General features: G+C 34.8%; 1 protein-coding gene across 3 annotated transcripts; it reads left to right on the top strand.

Annotated features, from left to right (window-relative positions):
- The first annotated feature begins 5,730 nt into the window (after positions 1-5,730).
- Positions 5,731-9,888, top strand: LOC114823157 (Holliday junction resolvase MOC1, chloroplastic-like). Of its 3 annotated transcripts, none has more exons than XR_011579328.1 (6): positions 5,731-6,431; positions 6,765-6,870; positions 6,938-6,990; positions 7,965-8,082; positions 8,469-8,541; positions 9,477-9,888. XR_011579328.1 is itself a non-coding variant. In XM_029098536.2 (6 exons), the coding sequence occupies exons 1-6, from the start codon at positions 6,066-6,068 to the stop codon at positions 9,566-9,568; spliced, it is 822 nt and encodes a 273-aa protein (XP_028954369.1). In that variant the 5' UTR covers positions 5,731-6,065; the 3' UTR covers positions 9,569-9,888. The 3 variants fall into 3 exon arrangements, 2 of the variants coding, with proteins under 2 accessions (XP_028954369.1, XP_028954370.1); XM_029098536.2 differs by having other exon boundaries at positions 7,965-8,096; XM_029098537.2 differs by lacking the exon at positions 8,469-8,541 and having other exon boundaries at positions 7,965-8,096.
- The last annotated feature ends 6,542 nt before the right edge of the window (positions 9,889-16,430 follow it).

Here is a 16,430-nt window from a genome sequence, read left to right as displayed (position 1 = left end):
TTGAGAAACGAGGCTTATGAGAATGCTCGAATTTACAAGGAAAGAACTAAGCGTTGGCATGATAAAAACATCCTGCGAAAAGAGTTCTATGTTGGTCTGAAAGTGTTGTTGTACAATTCTAGATTGAAGCTTTTTCCTGGAAAGCTTCGTTCACGTTGGTATGACCCATTTCTAGAATTACAAGTCTTTCCTCATGGTGCAGTTGAAGTGCAAAATTTGGAGATCAGGAATGTATTCAAAGTTAACGGTCAACAATTGAAGCCTTATTTGGAAGTCAACTTCAATGCAATGAAGTTTGACATCCCTTTATTTGATCGAGTCTGAGCAACACTATAGTCCGGCTGAAGACTCTAAATTTAGCGCTCTTGGGAGGCAACCCAAATTTTCTTTTCCTTTATTTTTCCTTTGTTTTCCTTTTATTTTCTGTCATTTTATTTAGTTTTGAATTTTGTTTCTCTCTTGCTCGGTTACTGATCCTTTCCTTTCCTTTTACCCTTTGTTTTTGTAGGTTCATGTTGCTGCCATCCAACACAAGTTAGAACTCTGAAACATAGAAGTTTAGGGGTGGTGATTTCATTGGAAATTGCCTTTACGAGTTGGAAAATAATGGCTGCCATACGGTGCATAAATTAGGGAAATGTCTTACTCCCAATGTTTTTCCTCATTCATTTTCATTTGCTTGTCTTTAGTTCTTATGTTTTTAAACATTGGGGACAATGTCCAGTTTAAGTTGGGGGGTATGACAGGAAAAAATTGAATTGAACAAGAACTGGTGCTTTGTTTCTATGTTGCTTCATGCATTGCACTGGAAGTTTTTATTTTGAAAAAAGAAATCTGAAAATTTGAAAATCCAAAAATCATTGTTTTGTTTTAGATTTTTGTTAGTTTCCTGACTCAATGTTATGATTGGATTGAATTCGAAACATGGTGATCGAGAATTTAGTAAGCATGTTTTAGGTGAATTTCCTTATTCTCTTGTTAGTTTGTACATGTCCAATCATCCTTCAAACACAAATGCACATAGCCTTGTTGGTGTGAAACTAGAGCATGACTTAGCGCTTCATGTGTAAATTTAGTGATCTAATGCAACCCTTGTGAGATTTTGAGCCTAATATGATTGAACTATCATGCATCAATCACATTTATTCTTGTGTGTTTGATCTCATTTTTACATGTATCTCTAGAACTTGCTTTATACCTCTCGATTCATTCATCAATTCATATAATAACTTGGAAAGGATATTGGCCATTCTTGGATCGTTTAAGCCTTTCATGCCCTTATATGTTAATTTTATCCTAGCAACCGTTTGAGCCTATAAGCCTTTTCTTTGTTAGCCATATCTCCCTACCATTCTTCGATATTGGAGTTGAGCCCTTATGCATATACCTATCCTTTATAATTTTGAGGAAGTATTACCGAGGTTGTGCTAGCTATTGGGGTTTTGTTGTATAGAAAAATGGATAGAGAGTGTGTTACATTGACATGTGAAAATGAGGGGCATTGTAGCTTTGTAGATTTGAGCATGATAAAAAAAATAAAAAATAAAACAAAAGAGAAGATTAAAAATCCGCAAGAAGGTCGTTATTTTTGTGGGTTTCATTCATTTATGCAAAGATTGAAAAGAAAACAAATTGGAGTTCTATGGTGTTGCAATGTGTTTTGTACATGCATACTTGTATTCTTAATTCATTGTTATCATTTGTAGAAAGCTTGAGCATGCGATTGCATAAGGTGGAGGGATAGTTTGTGATGCAAAGTTCATATTTTCCAGTCGAAATTGAGATGGGGTGCTACTGTTTTTGGCTTGCTCTAATGTATACTTTGTCAAAATGTTTGAATTCCATATTCATTCTTTTAATAGCCAATAACCCTTAGCCCCATTACAACCTGACAAAAGACCTTTTGATCCAAGGAATTACTTGAAATTGATATAAAGTTAGGCTGGTAAGCAAGCATATGGCATCATGTTTTAATGAGATCATTTGAGTGAAATACATAACCAAGAAATATGTGTGAATGAGTGTATGCCCTGTGAGAAGGTCATGTGTTTGCATATGATGATTTAAGAAGCTTGGAATTGCATAGGCTTGGCTATTACACACACTACACTTCATGGATGATAGAAAGGTTTCGGCTAACATTTGGAAATGGTTGATTCACTTGCTTTGTGCTTACGAAAATTCTTGCTTATTATGAACTCTTGATTGAGATTCTTTGAGATCATAGGGGGAACCTGACGTTTTCCATGCTATTACTTTTTCATGTTTTTCTTTCTTTTGCTCGAGGACTAGCAAAATGTAAGTTTGGGGGTAATTCATAAGCACAAATTGTACTACTTATTTTATCCCTAAAAACGACATTTTGTAGTGATATCTTTGCTTTTAGTTGAAGTCATGACATGTTTATGTATTTTTAAACTTAAATGCAAGAAATTTCATGGTATTATGTTTTGATGGCCAAATTAAGGAGATGAAAAAATCCTATTATTTTCTTTTTTTTTTGTTTGTCGCACATGTTGGTTGGCATATTGTCCATGTTGTGATATGTTTTTATCATAATAATGTTATGTAGTATGACAAATTAAGAGAAAAGTAGAGTATTTGTCTCACATAGGATTCTTCCTTATGCATCAACACATGACTAGCACAAGTAAGGGCTGGCCTACTTTTCATTCAAACCGACAAAAGAGAAGCAAGTCCATCTTTAATCCAATTTTTTTGGAGCTCTAGCCACCGACACTCTAGCAGCAGACGAAGAGATTTCAATCGAGCAAAGATCAAAGAAAGATGGAGAATCAATCTCTTAATTCCATCTTCAAGTCAGGGGTCTTCACCAAGAGTATAAATATGAGAATTTGGATGCTGAGTTGGTTCAGTTGGTGTGGGGATTTGATCACCTTCAGTATTAGAGGATGTCCATTTAGGAAAAATACGATTACCGTTCCGAAACAACCAGGGAATCTAAGAGGGCAATATGAAGGCTATATCTGCAGCGATTAAACCCAAGAGGCACAAGGTAATAAATCGGTGATCAAGCCTTTGTTGGTTACGGAAAGTAAATGAATCAGAAGGGGGAAGAGAAAGGAGGAAAAAGGAGTGGATGCTTGGCATTAATTTGGAATCTTTTTTGCTGATCATTAAGGATCATTGAAGAAGGCATCGACAAAGCAAATAAAGAAAGCAGCAGCAGAGCAAGGGGATTTTTCAGGCTTTTTCTAAACTAAATTTTCTTCTTATTTCTTATGGATTCAGTACCAATTTCAATTATGTTTAGGAACTAATTTCGTTTCGCTAGGGCTACGATGTAGCCTAACTATGAATTCTTAATTTCTCAGTTTAATTATTTATGAATTTTCATTCACTTCGAGTATCATTTGTTATGCTTATGAGCTTAATTTTAATCTTGGTGATTAGCTACCACTTGGGTTTGAATCGAGTGTATGTGATGCGAGCTAACTCATATTCCATGTTGTTAATTCGGCTTTAGCGTCTTGCAAATGATACCATGAATTCCTTGTTGTAGATGCCATGCACTAGGTTTTATGCAGTCTTTTAGTTAGTTCCCAAATTTTTAATGAACTTGTGTGTGTTTAGTAGTCTAGATGCCATAGATTATTAGCACATATGAGTATACGTAGTAATCTAGATGCCATGGATACTATATGAATTAGAGGAACTAGACTGTTAAGTTGGATGTTTATTCGTTAATAATTAACTATTGGAATTAAGTAGGATTGATTATGGTGAATCAGATGCTCTAGGGTTTTTCACAATTGAATTATAATTTGTTTACTTTGTCGTTGTCATCACTTAGCTAAGTTCATTTCATTTTATTTACAATCACCATTTCAAAATTCTTATTCAAATCATCAATTTTTCTATTCCAATTCAAGTGAAACTTAAATTTAGTTAGATAGTTAGAATTACATTCAATCTTAGTTGGAACGATCTTGTGCTTGCCTACTATATTATACTACGATTTGTACACTTACGAGCATTAAAATTTGGACTTAAATGGGTTGATTTCGATTAATCTAATTTTAGCAACATTATCACAGCGTTTATTTTCGTAACTGTATCACACAAAAGATGCAGGTAAAGAGAGGGGAAGAAAATTGGTATTGTTACTTTTACTCTTGATCTTGTGTGTTGTTTGATCTTACACTATGCTCTTTATATAGAGTCATTTAATTTAAAGAAAACTAATGAAAATGACTTCAAATCTTTACATTTTAATAAAAAAACCACCCACTAACTTTATTTTAATAATAAGGATAAAAGACTAATAGGAAAGATTTTTTTTACAAAAAAAAAAACCTAACAAACCCAACTTGCGCTAGGTGCGTACCAGCCCCCCTCCCCTCCCCAACTTCAAACACTCTACTTTTTCCTGCTATCTTTTTGTCCCATCTTCATCTACATTTATGGATTTTTTTTTTTTTTGCTTAGAATAAGAAAAATACTTCGAATTGAATTACATTCTCCTATTTTATTTTTGTGGTGTTATTTTCCAATAGTAGTCATGGTGGCGAGAAACTTTTCAATATATCCAGAACACGGGATGGTACCTTTTATACAAGTTGTGAGATTCTTATGTTAAAAAATTAATAACATAAAAAATAAAAATTTTCACCACTCATATAATAACACGTGGTATACTATTTGTGTTATGGACACAAGAAAAAATTTCTCCAAGATGGCACCCAAGCTCAAGAAATTGGATGGAGAGCTACATTTATTATTGTAGGTATATGAAATAAAATGAGGAAATTTTAATTTGGTAATTGAAAAGAGCTTTTTAAATATAATTACTGAGAATATAATCTTCTCAAGGTTTTGATCTAAAGAGTCACTTATGGGTTCATCGTTTTCGACACAATGGGTGCTTTTACAGGACCAAAAAGGGCTTAAGTTTCAAACGTTATGACACTGAACCAAGAATTAAACATTATTTATAAAACTTCACTAAGAAGTAGACATTATTCATGAAATTATATCAATAAGTAGACACTATTTATGAAACATGACCAATAAGTAGACACTATTTATGAAACGAAAACAAGAATTAGGCCTTATTTCCAAAACTAAACCAATAGGTGGAAACTATTTATGAAATTGGACTATACACTATTTATTAAACTGGAGTAAGAACTAGACAACATTTATTAAACATGACCAATAACTAGGCATTATTTATGAAAGTGGACTAATAACTAGATACTATTTATGAAACCGAATCAAGAAAGATATATTATTAATGAAACTGTACCAATTACTATACATTATTTATGAAACTGGACCCAATAACTAGACATTATTTATGAAACATGATCAAGAATTAGACACTATTTATGAAACATGATTAAGAACTAGACACTATTTATGAAACATGATTAAGAACTAGACACTATTTATGAAATTGGATCAATAAATAGTATAATACTATTTAGTTTTATAAATAGTTTCAATTTCATAAATAGTGTTCAGTTTCATAAATGGTGTACAAGTCCTGCGCACATGTTAGATTTTTTTTTTTTTAATTGTGTCATTTTCATTAAAAATTAAGTTTTTTTTAATCATTTTTATTAAAATTTAAGGAGTTTTTATTAAATTTTTATTCTTTTTCATTAAATAAAGTTATAACATGATTTTTTATTAAAATAAATTTAGCACAAGACATTTGCATTAAAGTTCTATTTAATTAAAGCGCAGAAGTCTAGCAGAAAAATTAATGAAGGTTGAAAACAACGTCTTTCACCAAGAAAATCTGGGAATACAATTACTTATGATTAAATCATGTGGACATTCAATTCGCACGACTTTTACAACATTTTATTCTCGAACACAAGTGTGTTTAATTCTGTTCGAGGCTAGAAATAGAGAGACGAAAAAAACATAATTTTTGCCTTCAAAATTTCCCCCAAAGAAAAAGAAAAAAAGTTTTCGACTTGGACGTAAACTGGAGGAGGTGGGCGCCTGATAGGATGATGTGAATGAGTTGGACCAATTGGTTGGTGGAGTGAAGTGGGAGTGGGTGAGAATTTGAAATCTGAAATTGGATTTTGATGGAAGCTTTCCACCCCCAACTTCATCCCCAACACATGATAAGACTTCCTCTCTCCTTCTCTTCCAAACTCAACCTCCATCGGTGTTTTTCGCTTTACTCTCACTCGACGACACCCTTCTCCTCTGCCTCCGCTTCCGGGGATGGGGTTAAGGCCGCCACCCCCGCCAAGGTCTCCGACGCTGCTCAGCTCAAACACAACTGGTTGGCCTCTCTCTCGTGCCCTTTTCCTCACGCCCCTGAGACCTTGGATTCGACCCGTACCAATTCGGATTCCAGTTGGGTCATTGGGGTCGACCCGGATGTTTCTGGTGCTTTGGCCCTCTTGAAAGCGGATGATGATGACCCTGCTTCTTCTTCCGCTCGGGTTAACTAACTAACTGCCTTCCTGCTTCAAATGCTCTATTTTTTTTCAAATTGCACCGCTATTTTCCTTTTAATTTTTAGCAACAGTTAGTTAGTTAGTTATTCAGTTTAATGGCATCATTGTTTGTCATTTTGGGTATCAACTGTTTCAGTTTGTTTCGATTCGAGGAAAGATTCTTGGCAGTTTAAGATAAATTGTTTTATACACTTAAGAGATTCCTACATGAGTTTGATAAATCTGGGTACAATGCCATGAATTTTTCCTTACTAATCCTGCTTTGGATTGTTGTCCCTGTCAACTTATGCAATCTCCTTTTGTTTTCCGATTTCTCAGGTATATGACTCTCCACATTTGAAAGTGCTGGTTGGTAAAAGAGTTCGGAGGCGTTTAGATGCAAAATCTATTGTTCAGTTGCTCGGCAGCTTTGATGCTCCTCCCGGTATGTTCTCTTCTTCTTTTCATTCTTTCCCTTTATCCTCAATCCTAACTGCGCTTTCGTGTTTAAGGTACGGTTGCATATGTGGAGCAGTCGACCCCCTTTCCACAAGATGGAAAGCAGGTTAGTGTGATATCTCTCAGTATACTATTCCTTGGTCTCATTATGCTATTTTATAAACCATTTTACATCTGGTTCCTTTGTTTTTATAAATTGTGCGTATGACCGGCACCATTGTCATCCCCAGTATTACGAAAAATTGGAAAAAATCAGGGCCGTTAAAACACTTGTCTTTATTTCAGCATAAGAGATTACTAGCAGGCTGGTTAGTCTTTAATAGTAGGGTCTGTAGTGCTTGCATATGTGTTGATCCTGAAAATAAGTTAAATAACAGACAATATACTAAGCAGTTTGTGTGATGAACACTTTTGGCAAGATTCAAATCATTTGATCTGTAATTTGATATATGGAATCAGATTACCGTCATAGAGATACAAAGCAGACCCATCCCTGTGGTAAACCAGCTCTGATACTGTGTTAGATAACCATTTGACTCCAAAAAATTAAGTTTTTAGGGAATGGGCCAACAATGCATATCAGCTAAGTAACCGCCCGTCCTCAAGCCAACACATGGAGGGAGAGAGAAAGAGAGAAATGTGCAGGTACAGCCCCACTCTGCACCTTGCAAACCGCGCTTACAAGTTGGAAGTTGGGATCAGAACCCATGTTAAACCGATGGATTCAACTTGTCCTTGGGAAACTAATTTACAAAGAAAGGTTTCATGTACACTACATATTCCTTGAAAATGTGAGCCTATGCTAAAGTAAATTCCCGTCAAGTTTTACAAACTGATTTTCGGTTCCAGTAGATTCTGTAAGAGAATATTTCTCCATATTTTCCAGTTTATCTCATGACATTTATCGTTTATAATTAGCGGTAGAGAAGCCTTTCGGCCAATTATTTTAGCTGTAAGCCTAGACTACTGTTATAATTTCCATTTTGCTTGACTGATTGCCTTGAAACTGAATAGGAAAAAGAATACAGAAATCTGTTTGAATTCTTTTGATTCTTGCTGAGAGCCTTTTCCTGGATGAAGGGATGGTGGAGTGGAGGGTTCGGATATGGACTATGGATTGGGATCTTAGTTGCGATGGGGTTTTCTGTTGTTCCAGTGTCATCTGTTTCGTGGAAGAGCAAATTTGAAATCAGCGGAAGTATGTATACAAAGGTTAGTTGGGCTCAACTATATGTGCTTTCACAGCCTATTTACAGCATTTTGATTTCAGAATTTATCATAATTTTTTTGTTGAATAGAAACAATAGGCTAGGCCAATGGTTCGATTCCCTTCATCTGTATAAAAAAATATATATATAAAAAAAAAGAAAAAAAGAAAAAATGAAACTAGGACAACTTTATTGTATTTGACATTGCTTAACTAATTTTTTAGAATATGTTCTGTGAATTGTTCCATTGCATAAATTTCAAACGCTAAGTTTTGATGATACCCGGACAGTTGGAATTGCATTAATTCATCATTGAGTTCTATGTTGGAAAGGAAAAAAGATGGTATTAATTCTATTCTATTTATTGACTTGATAGGATGATAGCCGGAGGGTTGCGTCTGCATTATTTCCATCATTGAAGTCCATGTTGGAAAGGAAAAAAGATCACGGTACTAAATCTATCTTCTTAATTATATATATATACACACACGCACACATACACATACACATACACATACATACATACATATGTGTGTGTGTATATATTGTTTCTACTATTTTATGTCAATAAATGATAAATAAAGAAAATTCTCAGAATTGAGAAAGAGAGTTGGGAAGGAAAGAAAAAACTCGGGGGATATATGACTAGAAGCTTCTAGTCTACTTTTACCTAATCTAGGAATAGAGGAAAGTTGGAAGTGCATGTTTCAAAGGGCGTCTCTATAGTCTATAGGTTTGCGCTTCTGTTATGTAGAAGACATGTTTGCTCATATCACCTGTCTTTTCCTCTGTGGTATATATGCTTGTGCTAATCCTTGCAAAAGCTTATCTCCTATCTTATGATCATTTTAGTGCCTACTGTTTTCGCCACTTGGTACTACGGTCTAGTGGTATTCTTCTTCACTTGTAAGTGAGAGGTCTTAGGTTCGATTCTTGCTAAAGACGAATTTAAACCACATTATTGTTAGCCCATTGATATGCTTAGCCCACTTCCCCCCTTAATATAGATAATATCGTTTGTTCAAAAAACAAAAAAACAAAAAAAAAAAACAAAGCCTGCTGTTTTCATCTCGACTTTTGGACGTGTCCCCTTGGGAGATTTTCTTATTGATTTGGAGCAAATTCAATATAAACTCAACCCTCCTAACTGTCTCTCGTAAGTGACTTTACTTAATGTCATTTTCTAGACAAATTTCATTGCTACATGAACCCTTATATGAGCGAGGGAGCTAATGCGGTAATCATATAAAGGATCAAACGTTGTAATAAATCAAGTTCAAAGTTCTAAAATGTTCTTTCTCTTCTGTCTTTAGTGTTGAAATATCATCGTACATTCATTGTTCCATTGAATTCTAAGATTGTCGTGAATTTTCCTGATATTTAGGGAGGGCCGATGCACTACTCATTGCCGCATACGGAAAAGGGATGGAGATTAAGTCAGACCTATCGTCCAACCCAGAGGTATTTGTGACTTAAAATTTGCAGATTGCCCCCGATTGCTTGTTATAAACCAAAAGAGAGGAATGATGACATGCAGCATGCAGCAGTTTGAAAGATTTTATCAGATTTAGATCATTGGTGCGACCATTTATTAGAGGTTAATGTTAGCTTTTAGTACGAAGAATCTTTTTATTATTATTACTTTGAGAATGTAATTTCCTAGAGTGTATGGTTAGTGAACCGTTGAAGTTTTTCCTTGCTTGGGATCCCCCTCTAAAAAGTGCCTTCAAATCCAGGGCGTGTTTACGAAACGGGAATGGAATAGCAAGAAACGGAATTGCACTGTGTTCGAAACATTCATGCGTTTACTTTTCATTCTGATTCATGTGTTTTAGTAAACAACTTATATGGATAAATACAATTTCTAATCCGATCCCAAGAAATTTTAGTAAACAGTTTCAACATGAATTTGATTCTGATTCTATCCCTCAATTCAACTTCCCTCGTTCTGATTACAGATTGGTAAACGAGCCATTAATGTTGATGGGGATTGATTGATCAGAGATCACAACAAACATAAAATAGTCAAATAAGATAACTTCCCTGCAAAACCTGCGGCAGTGTTCCAGTTATACCTGTAAATTGGAAAAAGCGAGCTACTGAACTAACACATTCCGGTAATACCTTTCAATACAACTTTCCCCTGCCATTTTACATTTTCCCTAAACATTATCAGAGCTATATACTTCCAGCCCCAACTATCTTATGCTTTTTAACGGTGGAGTGAAAAATTATTTAAAGGATCTAGAATGCAATCGCTATAAACGAAAAACCCATATGAATAACGCTCTCAGGAAATTCTGAAGGAGTCTGCAACGGATGTGCCGGTAATGGGTGTTGGGCGCTTACATGTCATATCCCAAAACATTTTGTGGATCTTTATCAAGCCTCACTCATAAGAAAGAATGTCAAGACTAATTTCATCAACCAAACTGATTCGTTAGATATACCTGATCCACTGTCTAATTTATCAGGTCAATTGAAACAACCCATCTAGATGTTTCCAACTTTATTGTGGAAATGAGGAATTAAGTTTATAAGTGTACTCAAATCAATTTTATTCTATGTACTATTGTTTCATTATCTAAACTTGTTGTTTGAAGCTTGTAATTTTAATTCAATAAAAGTAGCATTGTAGTTTCTTTTTATTATGAATACATTGCTTTTAACTCAGATTGTCTTACTCATCAGGTATACGATAGTTCGAGATCAAAAATATTTCTCAAGCTTGATACTTTACAAAAGCAAAAGTAACGATAATATTTGGCCAATTAGACGTAATTGAAGGTTTCAAAAAAGCCCAGGTCATATTACCAACCAGAACAATATTATTCATATAAAATGCATTACACGCTACTTCTTGAACTTTAAAGATATATGTTTGAATAGATGCTATATTGAAACAAAAAATGCAGATAATATGGGATATATATGCATACCTCAAATGATACCCAAAAGCGCACATTGAAGAAGTTGCGTGGTTTATCAATGAATTGTATTACACATACATAAAGACAATTAAAACACGTAATGTCGTGAACTAGAAGTTCACTGATCAAAAAATTTACATGCTTTGACATGATCGTCTGGGTCATACATGATCCACCTTGATGCATAGTATCTATACCAACTTTAATGGACATCCATTATTGAGCAAACATATTGCTATATCAAATGATAACCCATGCAAGGTTTCTTCTCAAGTGAAGTTAGTAATTAGACCATCTCAATCAAAGATTGATACTAGATTCTCATCATTTTTGCAAAGAATTCAAGGCAATATTTGTGAGCTCATTCAACCACCTTGTGGACCATTTTGATATTTCATCGTTTTGGTTAGACCTGACAATTTCTTACACAACCAGTTAACACGACACAAAAATAACGGATTTTGGATCAACACGATAACTAATCAGGTCGTTATCGGGCCACCCATAAAGAACCCAATAATAACAGGTCCTTAGCGGATTTACATACGGGTAACCCGTTTTGACCCATACAAAAAAAGTTATTTTAATGATTTTAAAGTTAAACTACAAAAAAACTTACTATCAAATACAATAGTCATGTGTATATTAAATATGTATGATTGTATTATTATTTCTATATAAGTTTAAAAAAATTAATTTTTATATATTTATTTATTTTTATTATAAGAATTCCTTATTATCATTATTGAGATAAAATTTACTTGGCCTATTGTCCAAAATTCAAATCAACTAGTATAGTATTAGTATTGACAAAAAAACAAACTTTCAATTTTAGAGTCAACAACCTAACAAGTTTTTTACTCTTTCTCATACAGTCATACTCATAAATGTTTTATCCTCTTAAAAGTGAGATTAAAACATTATAAAAACATTAAAAATAAATATATCAAAGGAATTTAAAAACATCAAACACATTAAAAAAAACGGAATTGTTATTAGCACTCCAAAAATCTCATTCTACACTCCTCACACGTGTATTTTTCTTTCTAATTATAGAGAGTTTGGAGTGCTAATACAATTCCATAAAAAAAATTAGGATTAAATACCAGAAACCCCACAACCTTTTTAGTGTCATTCCAAATTGGTCTATTGAAAATGCCACATCCGTTAAACCCCAATTAATTTTTCGAACATAGATGTTATATTCAAAACCTACCAAGTAGGTCTATCATGGTCAACATTAAAACTAGTTGCCTTAAAGTCTAAATTTCAAACGCAGACGGTATACTATGGAATCCAATGATCAGTATAAAATTGAATTGAAAATGGACCCAAATTGAAGTTACATCAGGAAGGCAATCTCCTAACAAAAAGGAGGGTTAAGAATTCAGATAGGGTTTCAAGGAGCTTGTTTCTGCTCATGTGATTTCTCATTTTCCGATTCTCAGCTCGCAAAGCTTCCAGTTCTTCTTTGTCGACAGTGAAGATGATGGTGGCCGCATTATGGCAGTCTATATAATTTTAGCAACCCCTATAACCTCTTCTCAATGTTAGCATCTCGAGTTGTAGGATGGAGTTGGTGGTTTTGCATTGAGTTTGGAGGTGATGGCTTGATAGGGGTGGTGGTGACTGTTAATTGGTGGATGTTATGTTTTCATGACCTTCTATTGATTTTGGCGACAACATTAGCCTAGTTAATTTAACAAATTTTTAACTGAGGCTTAACAAATTTGACATTTTTAATAGGTTGGGTACTTGTTTGGAATATTTATAAAGGTTGAGACCAATTTAAAATGACACTAAAAGGTTGAGGACTTTTAGGTACTTAATCCCTTTATAATAATTAATCTACAAGTACGAATAATGTCTTTTCATAGGTTGTTATTTGGAGTATGTAATACTTACAAGACAAATGTGTTTTTATGTTTTGAAGTAATACTTAAATACAATGTGGTATGTATTGTGACATGTTGTCCCAAGATTTATTATATTTTATTCTCAATAGTAGTGAAATTATCAAAATGCCCTTGAGATGCCATGTAGGCCTTCCACATGGACCTCAATTTTCCCTTCACTTTTCCACTCTTATTTTACTATTTTTAAATAGTCCTCATTTTTACAAACACATGACCTCAAGCGGAACTCAATTCGGAATTGTGACGAACCGTTATGTCCGACACTGTGTAAAACTATCGGGATAATTTCAAAACTTGAACTGTGGCTTCGTGCAGTGGGCTGCCTTGGTCTTGTCTATCTAATGACCCTCGTGCATACCAAAGGCATGCATGGGTTTGAAAAATTGAACATCACATGGGTTGTGGACAAATGGGCCATTAAATATTTATCTTGGGTTTTAGAAACCTACACTTGTTCCACCACACACATCACTTCATCATTTTCCTTCTTTTTGGTCTGTCACCTCACATCTCTCACCCTCTCTCCCGTTGCTTCCTCTCCCTCTTGATGCGAAAATTAACTTAACACTCAAATTAAAACCTCTTATTGTCAAATTGTAGTATAAATGCAAGTAGGGATCGTTCTAAATCAGGGATTGTGAGGGCTTGCTAAAACCTCTAAACTGACTCAAAAACATAAAAACAAGGTTAAAAACGTTAGAATAGACTCAAAGGACTCAAAACAGGTTCACAAGACTCAAAACAACTTAAAAACACTCAAAAATGTCTAAAAATACCAACTAGGTAGTTTCTGACTCTAAACACAACTTTGGACGAATTTAGGGTTTTGGCTTGACTCAAAACACTCAAAAACACAAACAAAACAGATTCTAACTAATTAGACACTCTAAAGTAAAGGGGGATTGGGTTTTGGACGAAAATAAAGTAAAAACAAAACATAAACTAGAACTAGACAGATTTGCACAAAATTGGGGATTTGAATGGATGATTGGTTAGCTAGAGTTCCTTCTCCACACATGACACACTTGCATACAAATTGATGTTCAGTTGTCCTTTCGATAAACCATAAACCTCAATGCCCCAGATTAACCGTGAATTGCACTAAATAACCCTCAGATTTTCCTAGTTTCATTGAATTGGATGATTACATGCGAGAACCCAAATTATTCCTCACAAGTTCCCTACATGAATTGAATAATAGAGATACGAACAAGGATCATTAAGTTCTATGAAAATCATAAGCATTGACAAGGCACTTGTAACTATGAATTGCATGATACTTATGCCAGGAATTTACTTAACATGATTGTGACTAGCAACCTCCACTACTTGTGAATATAAGTTCATAACGATTAGGTGAAACTCCCTTATATTCTAGCATCAAATTCATGCATGCAAACTAAGTGTCGACCCTTAATCAACATACAAGAATAAGTTATCAATCAAGCTGTTAAGTAAATTGCATTCAAGGTTTATGAAGTCACAAATGAAAGTAATCAATTCATATTGCAAATATATTCATGGCTTTGAATTCCCTCTAGCAAAAACGGGTTTAGCCACGCATGTTCACAGAACAAAGATTATTAAACTTAAACATTGAAAACAAAGAATGAAAACACCTAAAAATGCTCCAACAATCCAATCTTGAATGGCAAGCACGTCCAAAGGTCTCCTTCCTTCTCCTTTGCTGCGGCACAAGGTGTGGGATGATGGATGAGTGGTAAATTATGGTGGTGGATGGATATAGGTGAGTTATGGTGAGAGGTGGATGGGTGGATGATGGAATGTGTTGATGGATCTCCCCAATGGTGCGGCAAAAGGGCTTTATTTATAGGGGGAGGAAAGGGCACGGTTTTGAAGTAGTTTTAGGGAAGGATTTAGCTTTCCAAATCCCCAAGAAAAGCTAACAGAAATCAATGAATTTAGGAAAGGAAAATATTTGGCAGATTCGAAGGAAAAGAGGTAAATAATTGTGGCAGAGAAGATGAAAGGTGGAATTTGGTGCGGCATAGGGTTTTAGGGAAAAGGAAATGTGTTTTAGGACATAAAATAAGAAGGAGAACCTCTCCCTTGTGCGGCAAGGGATAGAACAAAACAGGAATGTAGTTTAGGTGCAGAAAATAGGAAAGAAAGGTTGTGTCTTGTGCAGCAAGGAACAAGAAATCAAAGGAGTGTTGCGGCAATATCTAGGGCAGGTTCTAGGACTTCTAGAAACATGTAATTAGGTAACCTAACATGTTTTGAAACCCTTTTGTGGCTGGAACATAGGTGAGGAAGGATTAGGAAACTTCCAACCCAAGAATAGAAACTTCCAACTTTAGAAACTTTGGCTTCCAATTCTGAACTCTTTGTTCTTCATTTTGATTTCTTCATTTCTTTCATCTCATTATTCATTCCTAGCCTCCTTTGATCTTCAATTTCGTCCATCTACTTAGCTCCAAGCATGTGATATCCATTCCATGCCCAAAACTGCTCCAAAAGGCCTAAAATGCACTTTCTTGCTACTTTAGCCCTTTGGACCTACAAACACACAAAAATGGCTTGAAATACTAAATTAACTAAGAAATAACAACATAATTGCACAAGAACAAGCTAACTAAGTCACATAAATATGCTCCTATCACCTCTCGTCCACGCTTCACTTCTCTTTACCCACTCAACACACTTTCTTTTAACCGTCTCTATCTCTCTCTGCACTTTCCATTTATATCGGCCAAGTAAAGAAAAACCATCACCATCGCTTGCTGAAACCTTTTGTACACACACTAATAGTTGGCAACACCCTCATAGAATCTACTACGAACACCAAGCCAAGCCTAGCTCTGCACAATGGGTTCCACTACTATTCATCGCATACCCCGATGAGTTCTTAAGCTCTCAACTTGAGAATTCCAACAACGATTTTCGAAACCTTATTGTTCTAGGCAAAACTAAGTCCTTGGTTCTAACCTCCATTGTCACGAGCAAGGAAGAAAAAATCGATAATATCGGCGAAATATCGCCGATATTATCGTTTTTTTAGAGATCCGAAATTTTTTTAACTATCCACATAATTTTCGTCAAAATATCGCGATATTATCGAAAATATCGATAATATCGCGATATTTTTAAAATTATCGATAATATCGTAATATAATATTCAAAAATATTTTAAAATGTTGAAAATATCAACATATACTACACTTGATCAAAGCCCCAAAAGGCTAACCAAGACCTGATTTTCTTACCGAGTGAATGTGCCTTTTATAGGCATTCTTGGCATGCTCACTGCCCTCTCTGGGCGATGTGGGACTGACCAAGGAAAAAAAATAGGAATTTCGGCCGAAAATTCATACCCACTTTAAACGGCCATAACTTTGTCAAAACTCAACCAAATCAAGCAAGACAAAAACGAAAGTTGTAGCCCGCAAAGAGACGAAGAGAATGGTACCTCACACAACATCTGAATCGTCGTGGTTTGTCCGGAAAATGCCTCTAAAGTCACTAAGGTCG

Source organism: Malus domestica, chromosome 03 (assembly GCF_042453785.1).
Source record: "Malus domestica chromosome 03, GDT2T_hap1".
In the NCBI taxonomy this organism is placed as follows: domain Eukaryota; kingdom Viridiplantae; phylum Streptophyta; class Magnoliopsida; order Rosales; family Rosaceae; genus Malus; species Malus domestica.
This window is presented reverse-complemented; position numbering and strand designations above follow the sequence as displayed.